The sequence below is a fragment of the Haliaeetus leucocephalus genome, unplaced genomic scaffold (assembly GCF_000737465.1).
Source record: "Haliaeetus leucocephalus isolate CR32 unplaced genomic scaffold, Haliaeetus_leucocephalus-4.0 Scaffold417, whole genome shotgun sequence".
Lineage (NCBI taxonomy): Eukaryota > Metazoa > Chordata > Aves > Accipitriformes > Accipitridae > Haliaeetus > Haliaeetus leucocephalus.
Genome location: NW_010972853.1, coordinates 1,501,652 through 1,519,375, shown reverse-complemented (window position 1 = coordinate 1,519,375; position 17,724 = coordinate 1,501,652). Strand labels below are relative to the sequence as shown.

At 42.8% G+C, this 17,724-nt stretch overlaps 1 protein-coding gene across 4 annotated transcripts in view; it reads right to left on the bottom strand.

Annotated features, from left to right (window-relative positions):
- The window catches only part of ACTN1 (actinin, alpha 1), a 52,933-nt gene that overhangs the window by 28,110 nt on the left and 7,099 nt on the right, over positions 1-17,724 (bottom strand). For 3 of the 4 annotated variants that reach the window (XM_010574171.1, XM_010574172.1, XM_010574173.1), the window contains exons 3-6: positions 14,778-14,897; positions 7,355-7,441; positions 6,677-6,764; positions 5,650-5,728 (exon numbers count right to left, since the gene is read on the bottom strand). In XM_010574171.1, coding sequence (XP_010572473.1) covers positions 5,650-5,728; positions 6,677-6,764; positions 7,355-7,441; positions 14,778-14,897 — 374 coding nt within the window. Of the gene's footprint in view, positions 1-5,649; positions 5,729-6,676; positions 6,765-7,354; positions 7,442-7,709; positions 7,809-14,777; positions 14,898-17,724 lie in introns of those variants that run through there. The other variant, XM_010574174.1, reaches the window with a different exon arrangement.

Below are 17,724 nucleotides of genomic sequence, written 5' to 3'. Positions count from 1 at the left end.
ATACAGACATCAATAGACAGTAATCAAATCCTAAACAAAGTTAAATGTGATTTATCATCATGAGTCATATCACAAAGGTAACTAGATTTTAAAGAGCCACACAAGAGAATATGAAACACAGATGTCACTGGAAATGAAAGACCTCTGCAAATTGTTTCCATCATTCAAACATAATGATCAACAACAAGACACCAACAAATGTGTATGACACCCTCATACAAGTCTGATTCCTATATTCCTGTGTATCCATGATACTTAGTTATTCTGAAGGATTGATCCAGTTCATGGGTGACAAATGACATTTGTACTATCAGTTTCTACTGTTGAGACAGGTGGCTTCTGCTGGAGGAAAGATTGTGCATAAACTGCTAGTGTTTAGTCACCTTGTTTGCTAAGTGTCTTTTGGGAGACAGAAAGGATGGGGTGGTACTCTCCATATTGTCATTTGTGCCACTCACACTGAGACCCACCTTCAAAATTAGCAAACAAGGAGTATAATTCACCTTCTTTCTACAGTGACATCCATGTTCTGTTTCTTTTCTATTTGAGATCATGCATGCCTTTGCTTATTGCATTGACTTGGAAGATTAAGCTGTGCCTGAACTCTAATCAACAGGCAGTTTCCTTTGAACACACCCAGCACGAAAGATGAAGCTAGGCAGACTTGGGCAGACAGGGTATGGGCATGCAGAAAAGTTCTTTTATGGCACTGGTCATTATGTAGCCCTTGGATTACAGTCTTCATGAAACTAGGAAACTGAGCTATTCTGAAAAGCAGTTTTCTGCAGCATTTCCCTAGGAATTAATGCATGTATTAGGTTGGCATCCCATATCATATTCCTTTGTGTGAATGTCTCCAGTAGACAGCAATGTTTCACCTACCAAAGTAAATCACACACAGAGGCCATCCAAACAGACATGACCAGTGATCCTCATTTAGTCCACTGGGACAAGTCAATATTAAGCAAGGAAATGTTGCATGGGCACACTGTGACGAAACGAGCAGCTGTCAAACACGGTAACAGGCCCTCATCTCAGTGTCAAATGGTACTTTATCCCCATATAATACACTTTCAATGGAGACTACGTAAGCTATATCTGTATCTACTTCTTCAGAGTTTAGCAGCAGTGCAGGCAGGGGATTTTTACTGTCCTCCAGCCACATGGAACCACCCTATGCCATGGAATTAGAGGCTGGTACCATTTCAACTTCAGCCTACTTGTCTCCTGTGCCTGCTGTGGAGAAACTTCTATGGACCCAAGTGTAACTAAAAGTCTTATTTGAGGAGGTAAGACTAGCTGGTATATAACATACCTTGTCCACTATGTGTAGACACGGCCTTAGCTCCATTTAGGAAGGAAAAGTAACAGCCTTTCTTTCACTCAAGTGCAGGAGCATCCAGAAGTGCCAAGTGGCAGCTCCCTTGCCAGTTTTCTGCTAGCCCATGTGCCATTTTCTGCTTCTGTAGAAATGCCACCACTGTGTACCAAATTTCAGCCTATGCTGACCATGACCACTATGGCATTGCTAACACCCTGATTAAGTGTTTAGTATTAACACAGACCCTTCCTTAGCACAGACCGATCTGAAGGAGCTGCCTGAAGATCTGTCAGCCTCTCCTGGAGGAAAGGGAGGAGCAAAGTCACTGCAGATAGCTTTCCTATCAGTTTCCAAGTAACAACACCAGTAGCAATGTTGCCAAAGGTTAAAAAGAAATTTTAAGCTGGAAGCTGGGAGAGGTTTCCTGATGGGAAAACTTACTAGGCTTGGGCACTCCCAAAGGAAGGGCTGTAAGTCTTAACATGCGGGAAGCTGGAGACTCACCTAGATGAAGCCAGCAGATTTCTACTTTGTATGTAAGACAGATGTGTGATCACATAGTCTCCTGGGGAAGGAAGCTAAAGATAGGGCTACTGAAAGCAAGATACCTCAGTCCAAGACTAGCTCCAAGATAAGCAGAGAGCTAAACCTGAGTAAGACCCTGTTCCCTGTGGGAAAATCTTCACCCCTCATGGACAATGGAGCTGCTCATCACAAAGGTGATGCTTCTTTGTGCAAGAGATAGGGTTTCCCTGGGGGCTTGTCCAAGACTACAACAGGGTCTTGAGCCCTATGAAATTCCTCCAAAATCCACTGCTTTCAGTTTCATCCCATCGTTCACCAGTTAATCATTATTTCAAATCACCTGTTTCAGTTGACTCCCATGAAAACAGATAAACTAGTAAAGACTGGCCTGGCAGCTCCAAGCCTTGCAGTACAGCGCAGCAGCACCACAGCTGCAGCCATGCTTTAGGGACCCAAAGGCAGCAGAGCAAACAAAAGCCAAGTCACCTGTCCCCTGATTCCTTCCACAGCTGAAACACATACCCCAGAAGAGCACTGACCCAGACAAGGTTCTGCAGAGGTGCCTCAGTTCCCACTCTGCTTACCTGAACACAGAAATAGCAGAGATATGAAAAGGAGCAATGGCTTGCCAGGCTCTAGCTGGGCCAACCGTGAGGAAAGCTATAGTTTTACTATGGAGGAATTACCTTGTTTTAACAGTGGCAGACAGCAAACCTGCCCTAAACAGATGCCCACCTGGCACGTTCTCTGCTTTTGCTGATCAAAGACTACCACAGCTCCTCCTCTTTCACCACAACCTTAACTCACACAGGGAGTCGTCTTCTCTCCTCCTCCAGCTATTTCTAAGTCCTTGCAGCACACAAGGTTGCCATGGCAATTATTGCAGTGTGACATAAAAAAATCTTCTATTAACTAGCAATCAGGAAAGGAGATAGAGGGGGAGTAAAATCAAGAGAGCAAGCACTTACTATATCTGCCAGAGTTGAAGACACTAGGAAAGAAATCCAAAACTCATGTTTTCAGTGATATCTGTAATAAATGCATCCAACATGGCAGTAGACATACCACATTTCTATATGCATTGCAGTATATGAGGGGGTGTCTGGAGCCATCAGTCTACCATTGTACTTGATAAAAAGATCTTAGAAGTGGCTAACAGTTGAGCTACAGTCAGGGGTAAAAAGAGGAAGGGAAACCTCATCTTCTGCATATCCCTCACATGCAGACCATGAGCTGAATCTTGAGATCTTATCTACAGTGAGCTGAACAATAGCAGACAGACCTGCACTGAATAGAAACCATCTAACCAAATAACTAGCTGTGGTGTCAGGGAATCAGACACCAAGCTGGGTGGACTTGCACATTTTATTTTGGGGCCTGGACTATACAAACCACTTCGGCTAGGCAGTGCATGTAGGCAGAAAAGAATTGTGCTTGCTTCACTGATATAGCTAGACTAGGAAAAATAGCTAGGAACATAAACTCGGTACAAAACGGTGCTGACAACAGAAGTTGCTAGCTTTTGGGAAGAAGACATGCAGCTACACTGGTTACCTTTTGCTAGCATACACTGCCAATACAGGGTCTGTAGCATAGACACAGCCTCTGTGAAAGAGCAGAAAACACTAAAAGTGCACAAGAATGCTGCCCAAACCGGAGGTACAATGCAGACATCCTGGCAACGTGGACTGATGTTCACCCCTCCATCTTACACATATGTGTGCGTGTGTGTACACGGAAACACACACAACATTGCCAAAGGCACACACAACTGAGATGCCATTAATCACTCCCTAGAGTTGGAAGAGACCTGGAAGTGGAGCTCTAATCTACTATCCACTGTGATGGCTGCTTCTCAGTAGCCTTTTCTCATGTGTTTCTCTGCAAGGTAAGTCCCCTGCAGGTCCAGGGATGATTTAAAATGCTGGGGTTGGTTGGCTGGTCTGTTTTTGAGGGAAATGGGAGAGGGGATGTAGACTCCAAGGAGAAGGGCAAGAATCAGTTGAATTGAGCCAAAGGGAGGAGAAAGAAGCGATAAAGGAGGAAAGAAGTGACAGAAATAGTCCAGGCAAATACTGTGTTTAGGAAGGTGCCATGTTTATACATTCTACAAATGGGTTTCAAAGATCTAGCATAAAAAAGGCAACTTTCCTTCAGCACACATCAACTGCCAGAACTAAAGGCTAGGCTCTGAGCTAAGCTCTTCCCAGCTATTTGCTCAAGACTTCAGCTCTGGTAGAGTTCTCAAACATGCATTTAATCTCATGCCTTTAGAGTAATTGAGGCAGAACAACAATAAAAAGGATACAGAAAGAGTCAGAAGACTGCAGGAGGGCAGAGGGAACCTGATGAAGGATGGGATCAAAGGCAAGTGGAGAACAAGAGATGCTGGCTCCCTTTAACCTCACTCCAAGGAGGACAAATCCCTTCCCATCTACATTGATTTTGGCTAGAACAATCCACCCTCTCTTTCACCTTAAAAAGCCTGCAGGCAATATGACCAAATAACTTTCTCTCCCTCACTCTCATTTCGCTTGGGTTTGGCTTAGGGCTTTGTTGATAACAGAGAACACTGTAGCATTTACCCAGCTGGGTTTGTCAGACGCACATTGCTTAGCTGCTTTTATTTTCCCAAGATCAGGCACTGAAAATGTAGCTCTAATAATTCCTTTTTTTATTGCTGCTGTTTATGTAAACAGGTACAGTCTCTCCCCACCGTTTATTCATCGTGTGCTGACTCCAGACACTAAAAGTGATCAGATAATTTAATTGACTGCTCTGCAAGACAGTAAAGATCTAAAAGGTTACTGAAAAGCAGATCAGGCATCATACAATTCATTGCTTCAAGGATGCAGCTAATTGTCTATTTGCACAGTGATCCAAGAGCCCAGGTCTATTAGTGATGGTCTTCTATGTTTATTTCCCTAGCTAACATCGAGCACACATGCACTTTATAACACCCAGCCTGTGAGATCAGATGGTCAAACTTTTTGTGTATTAGCCCCAGTAATGACACATGAATTATGCTCTTGGTGACATTTCACTCCACATGTGCACAGATATAGTGAAACTGGATCTCTGCAGACTGCAGGAATGCCAGTAGGATGAGAACCCAGTTTGGTCATCCTTTGTCCTGCTGGGTGAAGACACCTGCTGGCAGCACAAACCACTGAATGCCTATTCTCATCATCCACTTAGCAATCTTGTCTCCAAGACACACAGGAAGCAAACTTTGGAGCAGCTAGATATCACGTTACCAGTGGCAATTTTTAAAGTAAAATTGAGTGTTATGGCAATTGCTTTCCTGGCACCTGATACCTACATGCCAGGAGAAGCCCAGTACTGCAGATGGTTCAGTGCTAAGCTGCAAGCATGTGACAAGTGTCTAGTGAGGGCACACAGACCCCTCAATGAGCTTTTGCATTTGAACACCAGGTAACCGGTTTCTATCCAACTCTCTGCAGAAGTGTTAAGTCTGATTTGACTTGCTAGTCTGTGACATTAGCACAGAACTAGTCTCACATTTGTTGTTACTGAATTTGCCAGCTTTTGCTCATCAGCTGGGATTGGGGCACGTGTGTGTCTCATAAGGCAGTCTGAAAGCAGGGAAAGTCAAGCAGGAAGCTCATTAAGTTCACGCTTCACTAAGAAGCCTGAATGTACTGATTCATCCCTCCTTCCTTCCCCCCAGTCCTGCAACTGCCAGCTTGTGCTGAAGTTCTCCAATTATGTTTATCAGGCTAATTCTTCTCTCTACTTCCAAGGAGCCAAGCATCTGGTCTGACAAACAAATTGAGTTGTACCTTTCGTAGCTTCCCGTAGTCGATGAGCTCTGGACGGTGTCTATGAATTAAAGCGCAGAAACCAAGGCCGTCTTTCCAACTACAAGAGAGACAGAAGAAAGCACAATGAACAGTGCTCAGCCAGGGAGAGACACAGTGACGGGCATGAGCATGAGGGAAGGCACCAAGACAGCAGGACAACTAATTCTGGTTTAGTTTCTAGCTAACAGTGCTTCAGTAAGTGCTGGGAAGGAGACATGTCTTGTACCTGCATGAGACTGCAATAAAGATTTCTTTCAATCTCTACAAAAATCCACTGTGATTAGGACTTGCCCTTTGCATCAGCACCTCCTTTTTGCCAGTTCTCTGTGCTGAACTCTGCGCATGTCCTGTGGAGCATGCAAGGACAGGTCTAGAGCTCAAGGTTAAAAAAAGGTGTAGATACAAGCCCTAAAGGAGAAACAAGTGCATTCCATAGGGAAAAGGTAGATGCCCATAGCTAACTCCACTATAGTACTGACTAGCGTGGATGGCAATTAAGCTCTCAGAAAAGTGCTTTACATTTATATGGTTCATACAGCTCTTCAAGATGTGCTGGAAAAAGCACTATTATGCAGAATCTTCACTGGAACATCTGCCAATTTGGAAACATTAAGAGCAGAGCAAGAAAACCTCTCACCCCTTCCCAACTTTGCCATACTACAAAGCTTCTGGTACAGCCTAATGGCTCCTACAGTGTTCTGAGTTTTCACAGAGCAAAAACTGTCTTGCTTAGCCCATGGCACATGTGCTGCTCTCAGAAGACTTAATGTTCTGAAGAACTTTACGAAAGCAGCAGTTGTAACCAGAATGAGGATTTGGGATGTAGGTACTTGGGTCCTATATAACCTCTGCCTTTAATTTCATAGGTGTCTCTCTAGACTACACTGTTACTGTCTAACATGCACTTGCATTGCCTTGGTAGGTCTGTCAGGAACACTTCTGAATATGCCAAGAGACATATGAAAGTAACACAGATTGTAAAACTAAGTTCTTGCCTGTAACTCACCTGATATGGAAGTTCTGGATGTTTACATTTTTGTAGGGGGCTGTCTTCCTCTGACACCATAACAAAAGTCCTTCTTTAGCAGATGTCTCTAGAGAAAGAAAGAAAACACCCCAATTAACTTATTTTCTTAGAAAGCAGGAGTTTCTGAAGCATATGCTAGCAAAACATCACCAACTCCTCTTTGGTACAGACTGCCCTGAATTGTGCTTTATTTAATTTCACTTGCCAGAAAATTCCTTGTTTGGAAGAGTCTACTAGGATAGTTTTGTTACTAATATTTTCTTAATGAGGTTCTGTAATAAGGAGAGAGCTTTTTGGGATTAGAGAAGAGAATTTTGTAGGACTTGTAAAAGATAAGTCCATTTTCAGTGCTAGTCACTGAATCAGCCTGCAAGAAATGCAATAGATTCCAACATCAAAGTTGGCTTTCAGGCTTAGCCATCGTTTTGAGCTCCTCTTAACATCTCTTAGAAGAAGAGGATGTGAAAAACTCTTCTCAGTATACCTGAACCTGGCCAGAAATGTCAGTGAGATGACAGGGCAGCTTGGGAAGGGTAGCTCCCTAGGATCTTCCAGTGACTCACCTAAGAGCACATTCTGGGCTTTTTAAGTGGCAAAGCCATTTAGTTACCCCGGTTGTTCATTGTTGAGCAGTGGCTGGAAAGAACTAAGATTTACCTTCAACTGAGATATCTTGAATGGCAAAACGAAGGATGATGGTCCAGATCATTCCAAGAGTCATTTTAACATTGCCATCCACGATTTCTATGGAAAAAAGGTAGAAAGAGAAGACATAGAAGGCATCAAGTTGCAAGTGGAAATCCTAGTAAAACAGGAGCATTGGGGAGCACTCTCTTTTGCAGATGGGAGAACTGAAATTCCAGCTGAAAACTGTTCTTCCCTGCCTCCCCAGATGCTCTGCTGATACAGCACAGTCTTGCCCAGTAGTACCCTGTAATCAGACTGGTTCTTTTCCAGTATAATACTGAGCATAAAACAGACACCGATGATCCAAAAGACCAGGAATAAGTACCAATTTAGATCAGTGTAATTCCCCACAGGGGTCTAGAAACACCTTCTTAGGTTTAATTCCAATCACTTAGAAGTCATATAAGCCAAACTGGGAAAAAGAAAAGCCTTCCTCTCTTACTCTGATATGTCTACTCCAAGTCACTTACAGAACTGCCCCAGCGTAATTATATCAGAAAAAACAGTGATACTTCCCATGCAGATAAGCTCTGACAGCTGGTTTTGTCATGTCACCAAGAAAACCAAGAAACATCAACATTTTAATTTAAAACAAGCCTAAATACGCCAGACTGCCTGTATAGGACTTCTTTCAGTCATATAATTGCCAAAAGACACAACAGAGCATTCCTCAAAGTAAATGCATCCCGCTTGAAGAGGAAGCAAAGACTCATGCTGACCAGCCCATAACATAAACTAAGATGTTAAGCAGATTGTGCTTTATTGCTCGTTGGACTCCACAATATATATCAGCAAGGGTCAACAACTTGAAGTTTTTAGAAAGCGACTGCTTGTTTGTGTGAGGTATAATCTGTTTAGGATGGGGGATCAAGATTCTGGGGGGAGGTGCTGGGGGGGGATGCTGGCCCAGAAAGAGGTTTCCACCACGTATAGATTAGTGCCAAACAGTCCAAATGGCGAGCAGCTGGGTCTCAAGTGCTGATCCTCAGCATCTACAAAAATTCTGCACAGACTATATATATACTTTATAAAATTTACAGCCTTCACTTTTTTGGATAGTGAAACTAGCTGAGCTGCCTTCTCCTACTCATTCTCTGGCAGGTTCCTGCATGGCAGAAAGATCTTTCACAAACAACTGACAAGTTACGAGAGTATTTCCAGGAAGAAAAGGGTTAGAATTAACCTACTGTTTGCATGTAGAATAATTCAAGTCCTAACAAGGCTGCCAGAAACTATTTTTGTACTGCTGTAGACACCTCTGTGCCACTGCTTCCACAAAGCTGCCCAGGAGGAACACATCATGCTCTGGGGCAAGTGGAAATTTGCAGTATAGGCAACTGCCACCTATCTGGATCCTGTCACAAAAGTAAAAATATTTGAAATTTTCCTTTTAAGCCATTAAGAAAAGTTTTTCCTCTTATGAAAAATTTTCAAAATGCAAACCTCAGTATAGTAAAAAACAACAGACAAGTAGCACACACCCGAAACACATTGTTTCAGAAACTGTGATTTAGCAATACATGTAGTGCAACTTCCAGTGTAAATCAGAAGGATAATCTCCACTGTGCTTTGACATACATCTGCCTTAGGGATTTACAGGTTTAAAAGATAGAAAACAAGACTCGTCACCTTGTTCTACTGTAGTAAACCCCTGTGTCCACTCCTTTCTGCACTTAAGAATACACACAAATATCTTGGTGGGGCATCAGTTTGCCCAGAATTAAATAGCCAACAACTTTTCACTGTAGTACAAAAGAACTACAGTTACTGTTGCTGGCACGAAAAAAACTATGTTTGTCTGTTGACAGTTTTCTCACAAATGAATTTTTTATAGGTATTTTGGGGTCAGGGGTTGTCCACTAGGCTGATGTATAAAAATGTCATGTGATGGCAAGTATATTCAGTTCTGCACTTTTTGCATTCTTTACCCCTCCAATAAAGCACCACAATCAACCTAAAGGAAAATGCTTACTATTGTTACAAATACCTGAGATACTACAGCTAAAATATAAAAGAAAGCATCTATGTTTTCAGCTTGTTTGTTTTATTCATGGGATAGATCTTTGTGGGGATTTTCAAAAAGCAAAAAACCCCAATGCTTGTAAAAACCACAGCAGTTGGCAGGAGGACCCTAGGATATATTTAAGATCTGAAACTAAATTGAGCTCTTTATTTTAATGGACTAGATTAAAATCTGATGGCAATACTTCAATGTTGAAAATGCTTTATGAACACTAATAAATCAATCAGTGAGCTTAAACAGGTAATTAATATTACTGTTCCATGGATTTTAATTGGAAATAAAGGTCAAGATACTTACATAAAACCAGATGGCGTTAAGTTGCTAATGGCATTAGAACTCAGCACTATGCTCTGGTCATGTTCTCAAATTCCAGTTTTATAAAGTTAGCTGGTGGAGTTAAGGTGGAAAGCATCTCTTCTCCCCAGCCCTGTTCATAGCATTACTCATTTAAAAGGGAAGATGTGTGCTCCCTGCTCCCATGTCTGATTCTTCCTTAGCAGTGCACCAAAGCAAAGCTGCTCTAGAAGAAGCCCAGAATATTTCCACCACTTCATCTCTACATATCATTTTACTTTTTCTTGAGACAGAGAAAACCACCACCTACCAAGCAGATACTGATGTCAGTGAGATTAGTGAGTGACCCATCCCAGGATGCAGATTTAACCAATAATACCATACCCAGTACTTTTTTTTTTCTCCTTTAAACAGAGTTGACAAAAGCATTATTATTTGTTAGAAGTGGGCAAGCATTTTTCATTTCTAGAGCTAAAAAAATTCTCCTGGCAACCTGGTTACAAAGTCAGCCAGCCTGATCAGAAAGGCCATATGCTCTTTGGCCCTCACTCACTTGGTTTTCCACCCCTGCATTCCCCAATGCCAACCTCCTTTTCCTTTAGGATCCCTTCAGCTGCTGCCATTCTCTTTCTAATATAGTGGAACATAGCCAAGAAACAAAAGTAAAAAACATGGTTGCAAAACAGGTTTGCATGAAGCCTTCTGCTTCCTGGTGATGAAGAGAAAGAAACTCCACAGGTACTGTTAAAAAGTTGAACGTTAACACTACAAAGCTAGAACAATCTGATCTTTAATTAAAGATACTGTAGGTTTGCTCCCCACTGATATAATTAAGGCTTAGTAATATGAAAGCAGTTCACATATTAAAAGGCTAATAATCAGACAGTATCTTCTGCCTGACTGTGCTTTCCAAGTGCTCTTCCCAGGCAGGACCTCTGCAACTGTTTGCACTTCTTCCACTACCAGCAGCTGTTATATGAACAGCAGCAGCAAGTGCATGTTATTAATGTGATTTACATTCAACTTGGGGGTGGATCAGTTGCTGGCTAAAGCTGGTGAGGCATCTGCATCCACTGGAAAGAAATTTTTTGCATCGGTAAATATGCTTCCACCCAGCTCCCATTATTGTAACAAATACCATGAACAAAATACGCAAAAACTACAGTACTGTCATCCATTTGTCTGACAGCCAGTTAAGGGCCTGACAAATATTCAGTCCTTAGGAGCAAGACGGGCTGGCTACATAGATGTGGCTTTTAAAATGCCATCACCTTTTTTAAATGCATGAACTCATTTTGAAAAATGCAAAAATTATTAAGCTTACTTTTCTACCCTGGCCTGGGTAGTTAGAAGCAGAATCAATGCTACAGAAACTGTTATCCCCGCTAGCTACTTCTGAGTTGCCCATGAGAGCACAGCCTCTGGTCACCCCATGGAGAGAAGGACTTGCAGGGGATGAACAACTGGCAGGATAGCGTTATGATCTGCGAATTGGAGACATAGAGCAACAGTGGTGACATAAAATAAAGGCTGCTCTGCATTTTGTCTATCCTAACAAAAGCCAAATAAAGCAAGACAAGCATCTATGCCCCTGTCTTCAGAAAGCATGTTGCTAATGATGGTCCAGCCATATTTAGGACAGATGGCTGGCATTGTTGATGGGGGTGTACATCTCAACTCCCTAATTGTGCGTGGGCAGGAGATAGGGACAAATATAATGCTATGTTTCACTCACTGACGTGCAGAGACCTTATTTTCACCCTCTTTCCACTGTCAAATGTATGCTTGCTCTGCCTGATGCTTCAGCAGATGTTTTGCTCAGATGGGACTTCTGCAATTGTTGAAATCTCTAAGCTTTATTTCTCCTTTCACTTGCACAGATGAGAATAGGGAACAGCTCATCCAAAGTTATCTTTATGCTGAACTGAGCCACATCTGTCTAAGCAGCAACTTTCTATGCAGATTAGAGGTGCAAATAAAACAGTCTTAGGGTCACATACTTGACCTATTCAATCTGTTACATCCCAGGAGCATTTGACACCAGTATGGAATCTATTACAGCAAAAGAAGGCTTCTGAGGTGTCAGATGACAGTGAGATTTAAAAGCAGATGAAAAACTATTCAGAAGCTGCACCAGGCTAGAGCCTTCCTTGATCCAGATTTACACAGATCTGCTCTATGCCACAGCTGCTTTGATCTTGTGGACGCTGGCTAACATGGAATATATCCTGCACTCATGCTGCGTGTAGGAAGTCGTCTTCAACTCTGGTTCTTGTTCACTGGGACACCACTGCAGAGCTTGGCTTGTAAACAGCAGAGAGGGATCTTTATTTGATGAAATGCGAGATAAATGCCATGAAAACATTTTTGCTGGCTCTAACTCTGATTAAACACAAGGTTTCACAAGGCTTAAGCTGACCTGAGAATCTCCTTGGGATTCTTTCTGAAGTTTATCTTTTAACCACAAAAAATAATAAAATAAAGTCAGGACATTGATGTCCAATGCCATTTGTCTAACGTATACAAAGAGCCACAGCTGGGCTGCAGACGCTTCACACGGAACCCTGCTGCCCAGCAGATACCCAGAGATGGAGCAAGCCACCTCAAGGTGAGGAGTGCTGCCCTAGCCAGTACCACCACGCTGCTGCTGGATGGTGGTTTTCTCCTCTGGGAGAAAAGCCACCTGCAAAACTTCCTAGATCAGTCCAACCTGACTGAGGCATTTACAACTCATTTTCTTGGTGCGGTGTTATGACTGCCTCATCAGCTTTTATCTTCTACTTTGCTGCTGCATGATGTCTTCTTAAAGTCTGAAAGCAAGCCCTTAAAATTCATGCTCTAGAAAGGTTTATAATCCCTTCCATGGACAAAGTTACTGCTGTGCTGTTCGAAGTAAATGTCCATTTTCATAGCTGATGTATAATTTACTGTACACCAAGCACCTGGATGGACCAGGCAGAAGCCCCTGCAGCAGGTTATGTTTCAGGGTGACAACCAGAGTGGCTTGGGCTCGGTCTGGGTGCATGGGCAGGTGTGGGGCTAGGGGAGCCCAAGCTGTGATCACACTTACATGGCCTGAGCTGGCATCACAGCATGGGCCCAAGCACCCTGTATAAAAATCAAAGCTAACCTTGGTCCAAACTTCAGTGCCATGCTACCTTTGGTAGTATAAAGAAACTCATATGGGTTCACCATGTAGCTGCATGGGCCCCAGGACAAAGGAGAGGCAGGAACATTTGGCAGGGAAGGTCAGGATCACCATTCAGACTGATATAAATCATGGCTTCCGTCACAAAATGGCCACCTCACAGCCTGTTTCTGAACAGGGTAACTGCTATGAATCTATACTGAATAACTGGGCCCTGGAGATCTTTGGTCACAGACCATTTTACTTGCAAATGACTTCTACGTGCTGTGAGGGTACAGTCACAGCTGATTCAGGAGCAGAAATCAAAAAAGAAAAATCCAGTGGAAGGAGAGGAGAAGGCAAACTAGTGCCAGGGAGAGCAGAACCAGGGAAAAAAAAAGGGAATAGAGCAAGGAAGATAGGGTCCCATATAGATATGGACTACTGTATCAGACACTGCATGTACCAGTCTTTTTAGTAAGGGCACAAAATGACCTTAGATATGCATTTGTGCTACATAAACAGTACTCAGGGCCAGCAACTGCCTCAGGTTGCTCATGTGGGAAAAGCTGAGAAAATTGAAAAGTTTTGCAGGCAAAATATCAATATCATTGAGCCATTCGCCCCTTGCATTTTGCTCTAAAATACCGAACCCAGTGAATAAGTGTCTGCAAAGTCCCTGGACACTAGTTTCAAATTGTTCCAAAGTCTCCATAAAGTTAAAGCAGCAAATTGAGGTAAAGATCTCGGTAGGGCAAACATAAGCACCTGCAGTGGCTGAGGTATTCTGCCTGATGTGACACAGAACAAGTGGACCACAGGATGGGCACATGTCTTGGAGATGTCCCCAAGAGCATGCCTGAAAGGCGAAAACTGGGGACAGCATGCCAACACTGCTCTGACCTCCTGGGCTAAGGACAGGCAGGGCTCAGTCCAGCAGCCCCATGACTCTCCCGTAGGAGGAATGCTCATCCAGGACTGTATCATGGGCTCATTTCCTGGCTCTGTCATGAGTTTCCTTGAAGAAACCACATATTTCCATTTGTAAGATGGAGATAACAACCTCCCTCATTTTCCGTGGTCACTGTAAAGACAAACCTAGAAATACCACAGAAGCAGAGTGTCTCCACAGCAGTGACAACATGAGTCCCTAGGCAGGACACACACAGGTCCAGAGCAGAGGAACACAACTGTCATGGCAACACAGTCTGGCTAAGATAACAAGTCGTTAAGGTTTATAAAAGAGCAAATTATCTTACTAACTTGCAAGCCCTTCTGGGTGTCGGGTGACATATCTGCAAAACACCCACCATCTTTGCTAAAAAGACAAAAATCCTACACAACTCCCTGCTGTCTGCATGGTCTGCCAGTTCATCTTGAGGGCATCCCTGGTGCTGTCTACAATGGTCTCTACACAATGATACACAGGCTTCCAGCCAGAGCACCCAGCTTTCTGGGATGCACAACAAGAAGCCCAGAAGCTCTGAAAATTGGAGCCTTTGGCATCCTTGACCTGTGCTGGGGCCTGCACTTGGCTTTGACCCATGGCGTGTCCTACAGCAACAGGGGATTTTTTGCAGCAGCTCTGCAACAAGCTAAATACAAGCAGCTGCTATGCTTCAGTTGAGACTTTTCTTCATTCAAGAAAGAAACATCTCAATTAATTTGTTTCTACTGCTGCTCAATGTTTTCCTTAACTCATGAGAACCAGGAGAAAAATAGGTGGACCTGACCAATAAGCCCAAGTGGGAATCAGGTTTGGCAGCTTGGTGTGAAAGAAGGATTTAATTCCAGAGTAAAGGCCTAATATATCCCCTTTTTCCTCCACAGCTTATTCTACAAGGGCATTGTAGGGCTAGGAAGGTGCAAAGAGAAATGACATGCAGCTGTGAGAGAAAGGCAAAGGCTAAGCACAGCTTGGGCCCAGACAAATCAGCTGGTTTCTTTACCTTCTGCTCCAATAGATACTAGTTTGACTCCTTTGCTGGCAATGAAATCCAAGGCCTTGTTCACATTGGAGATCTTGTGCACTCGCATTTTGCCTCTTTCAGGCTTAGCTAAACGTTCACCTAATAAGAAAAGGGAAAAAAAGAGTATTAGATAACAATTCTGAACCCTTTCTTCCCTGGTGGGTGTTTCCCCACAGTGGTGGCTCCTGCTGCTCAGCCAGGCAGAGGGTAGACCTCCCTGCATCCCTTCTCGACAGTGAAGGCAGGACAGCCACACTCACCATTAAGTACCCGGAGAAAGAATCAGACAGAAAAGTATCTTTTTGTTGCAGATAATTTAATAACAGAGGAACTATCAGCACTGAGTCCTGTCCACAGCAGGTTTGTATCAGAGGTGAAAAAGTCCTTCAAAACCACACTGACCCAGGCAGTGGAACTAACCTCTGCACCATTAACCTCAGATAACGATGACTGGAAATGGCACAAACTTCCCTCCTTCACAAAGACAGGTGAGGAGCTCCCCTCCAGCATTTACAACACCCAATTTACAAAGCAAAAGTCTCCTTCTTGGAACTCCCTACAGTCAAATATGAGGCTGATCCTGTATCCTGCCTTTTCCCTAGCCAGGATACAGACCTCCTACCTCTCTAGTCTCTTCACTGAATGGCCACAACTGCCTGCATCAAGAAATAAAACCACTTTATTTGGCAAGTGGCTTTATAACTGTAAGGACTGTCATCTCAACTCCTTTCCATTACATGTTTGATGTATTTCTAACTCCATGCAATGGTGTGCACAGTGATATGCATTTTAAATGTTTATAACGAGGCAGAGAGAAGTAAGCAGCCTAGCTCTGAGGTAAGAGCAGGTAAATCTCTGACAGAAATGAGTCTTAGGGCAAACACCAGCTCCTGATTGGAACAAAGCTGGAAGATTTGGAAAAGCATTTTCTTGACCTTATTTATTTGAAAGGGTTGCATTAAATGCAGTCATGCCTTTCTTGAAAGGTTGCCTGCAACTATGCTCATAGCCTACTTTTACTAACACTAACCCAACACACAGAGTAAAGAAATTAAAGCTTGGGCAGGAAAGTGGACTTTCAAAGGAACCTCTGCTAGAAATAGAATTAGACAGGACATCAGGAACGACCTGTTGTCCTGGTTTGGCTGGGATAGAGTTAATCTTCTATTAGCTGGTATAATGTTGTGTTTTGAATTTAGTATGAGAATAATGTTGATAACACACTGATGTTTTCAGTTGTTGCCAAGTAGCGTTTATACCAAGTCAAGGATTTTTCAGCTTCTCATGCCCAGCCAGCAAGAAGGTTGGAGGAGCACAACAAGTTGGGAGGGGACACAGCCAGGGCAGCTGAACCAAACTGGCCAAAGGGGTATTCCATACCATGTGATGTCATGCCCAGTATATAAACTGGGGGGAGTTGGATGGGCGGATCACTGCTCGGGAACTAACTGGGCATCGGTCGGCGAGTAGTGAGCAATTGCATTGTGCATCATTTGTTTTGTATATTCCAATCCTTTTATTACTATTATTGTCATTTTATTAAAATTGTTTTCTTCCTTTCTGTTCTATTAAACTGTTCTTATCTCAGCCCACGAGTTTTACTTCCCCCCCTCCTCTCCCCATCCCACTTGGGTGGGGGGGGAAGCAAGTGAGCAGCTGCGTGGTGCTTAGCTGCTGGCTGGGGTTAAACCACAACACCTGTGAACCACACAACACCAAAAAGCAAACAGAACAGCACTTTCAGATCACAAGTTCCAGAATACAAAAAAGATCTAAACAAAATGCAAGCAGGTTTTGCACTTCGAGAAAAAAGGTATGAGACAATTAAAAAGAGATCAAATGGGCAAGTCTAGGCAAGTAATTACTCACCTGACCTATTCAGTTCCAAAAGTCTCCTGCTATATCTTGAACCTGAATATTCAAGTTCATGCGAGCTGACTCAAAACCTTTATTTGAGGCTTAAGGGTGAGAAAGAAAAGTACTTTTTAAAGAACTCTTTTCCATACTAAAACTGGATGGCTTGTTTCCTAACAAAGGAGGGAGGAAAAGCTAAAAGGGAGAAATATAGATTATCTCCATAGCCATGCCCCACAAAGAAAAAAAGTCTGAAAATGAAAATCCTTTAAAAGTGTTTCAGTGATTACTGTAGGCTAGTGTCATTAGCTCTCAAGCTTAAGGATAAAACCAGATTCACTTTCAAAATGAAACACTGATGTCTGACAATTTAAGTAAAAAGATGTATTTATGGTACTACCTCCATCCTAGGATTAAAAAAAAATCTCTTTTGCTTTAATGGAGCCTCAGGTACACATCATGGTATGTAGCTTTCCTTTTCTATTTGGATAATGCTAGTCATTCTAAATAAAAGTGGAAGCATTTTTTGTAACAGTTTCACAATTACATTTTTACATATAGTTTCACAATAGACCTAAGCAGACTTATGTTGCCAAATGTCAACAAATGGGTTGAGCCAGCTAAAAAATAACCATTTTCTTCAGTTCATGTGACTGTAAACTAGCCTCGCAAAAAGAAAAATAAAGACAAGCGATTAGGTTTCAGCTGGAACAGCAAGCTGATCCAATTCACCTTGTGGCTGCATGTGTATTGCTAACACAAGGGAGAGCATCTGAACTGCTCTCCCTGGGGCTGGGGAGAGCAGGATTGTTCCCTCTAACAGCAATGTGATCCTCAAGCAATTGATGGTGATTGCAAAACTGCAGTCTCCCTCTCTCAAATACCACAATAGGATATTTGTTTCAGAATCATTTTTCCGAGAACTTAAGTCCCAAAACCTGATGGCTATTTCCTTCAGACTTGGACTTTATTACAAATTTAGATTTCCAGAGAAAAGCTTCATCTGGTTCCGTGCTATACATTATTAATGGCGTGGACTGTTAAAAGGAAAGCCTGCTAGAAATATGTTCTA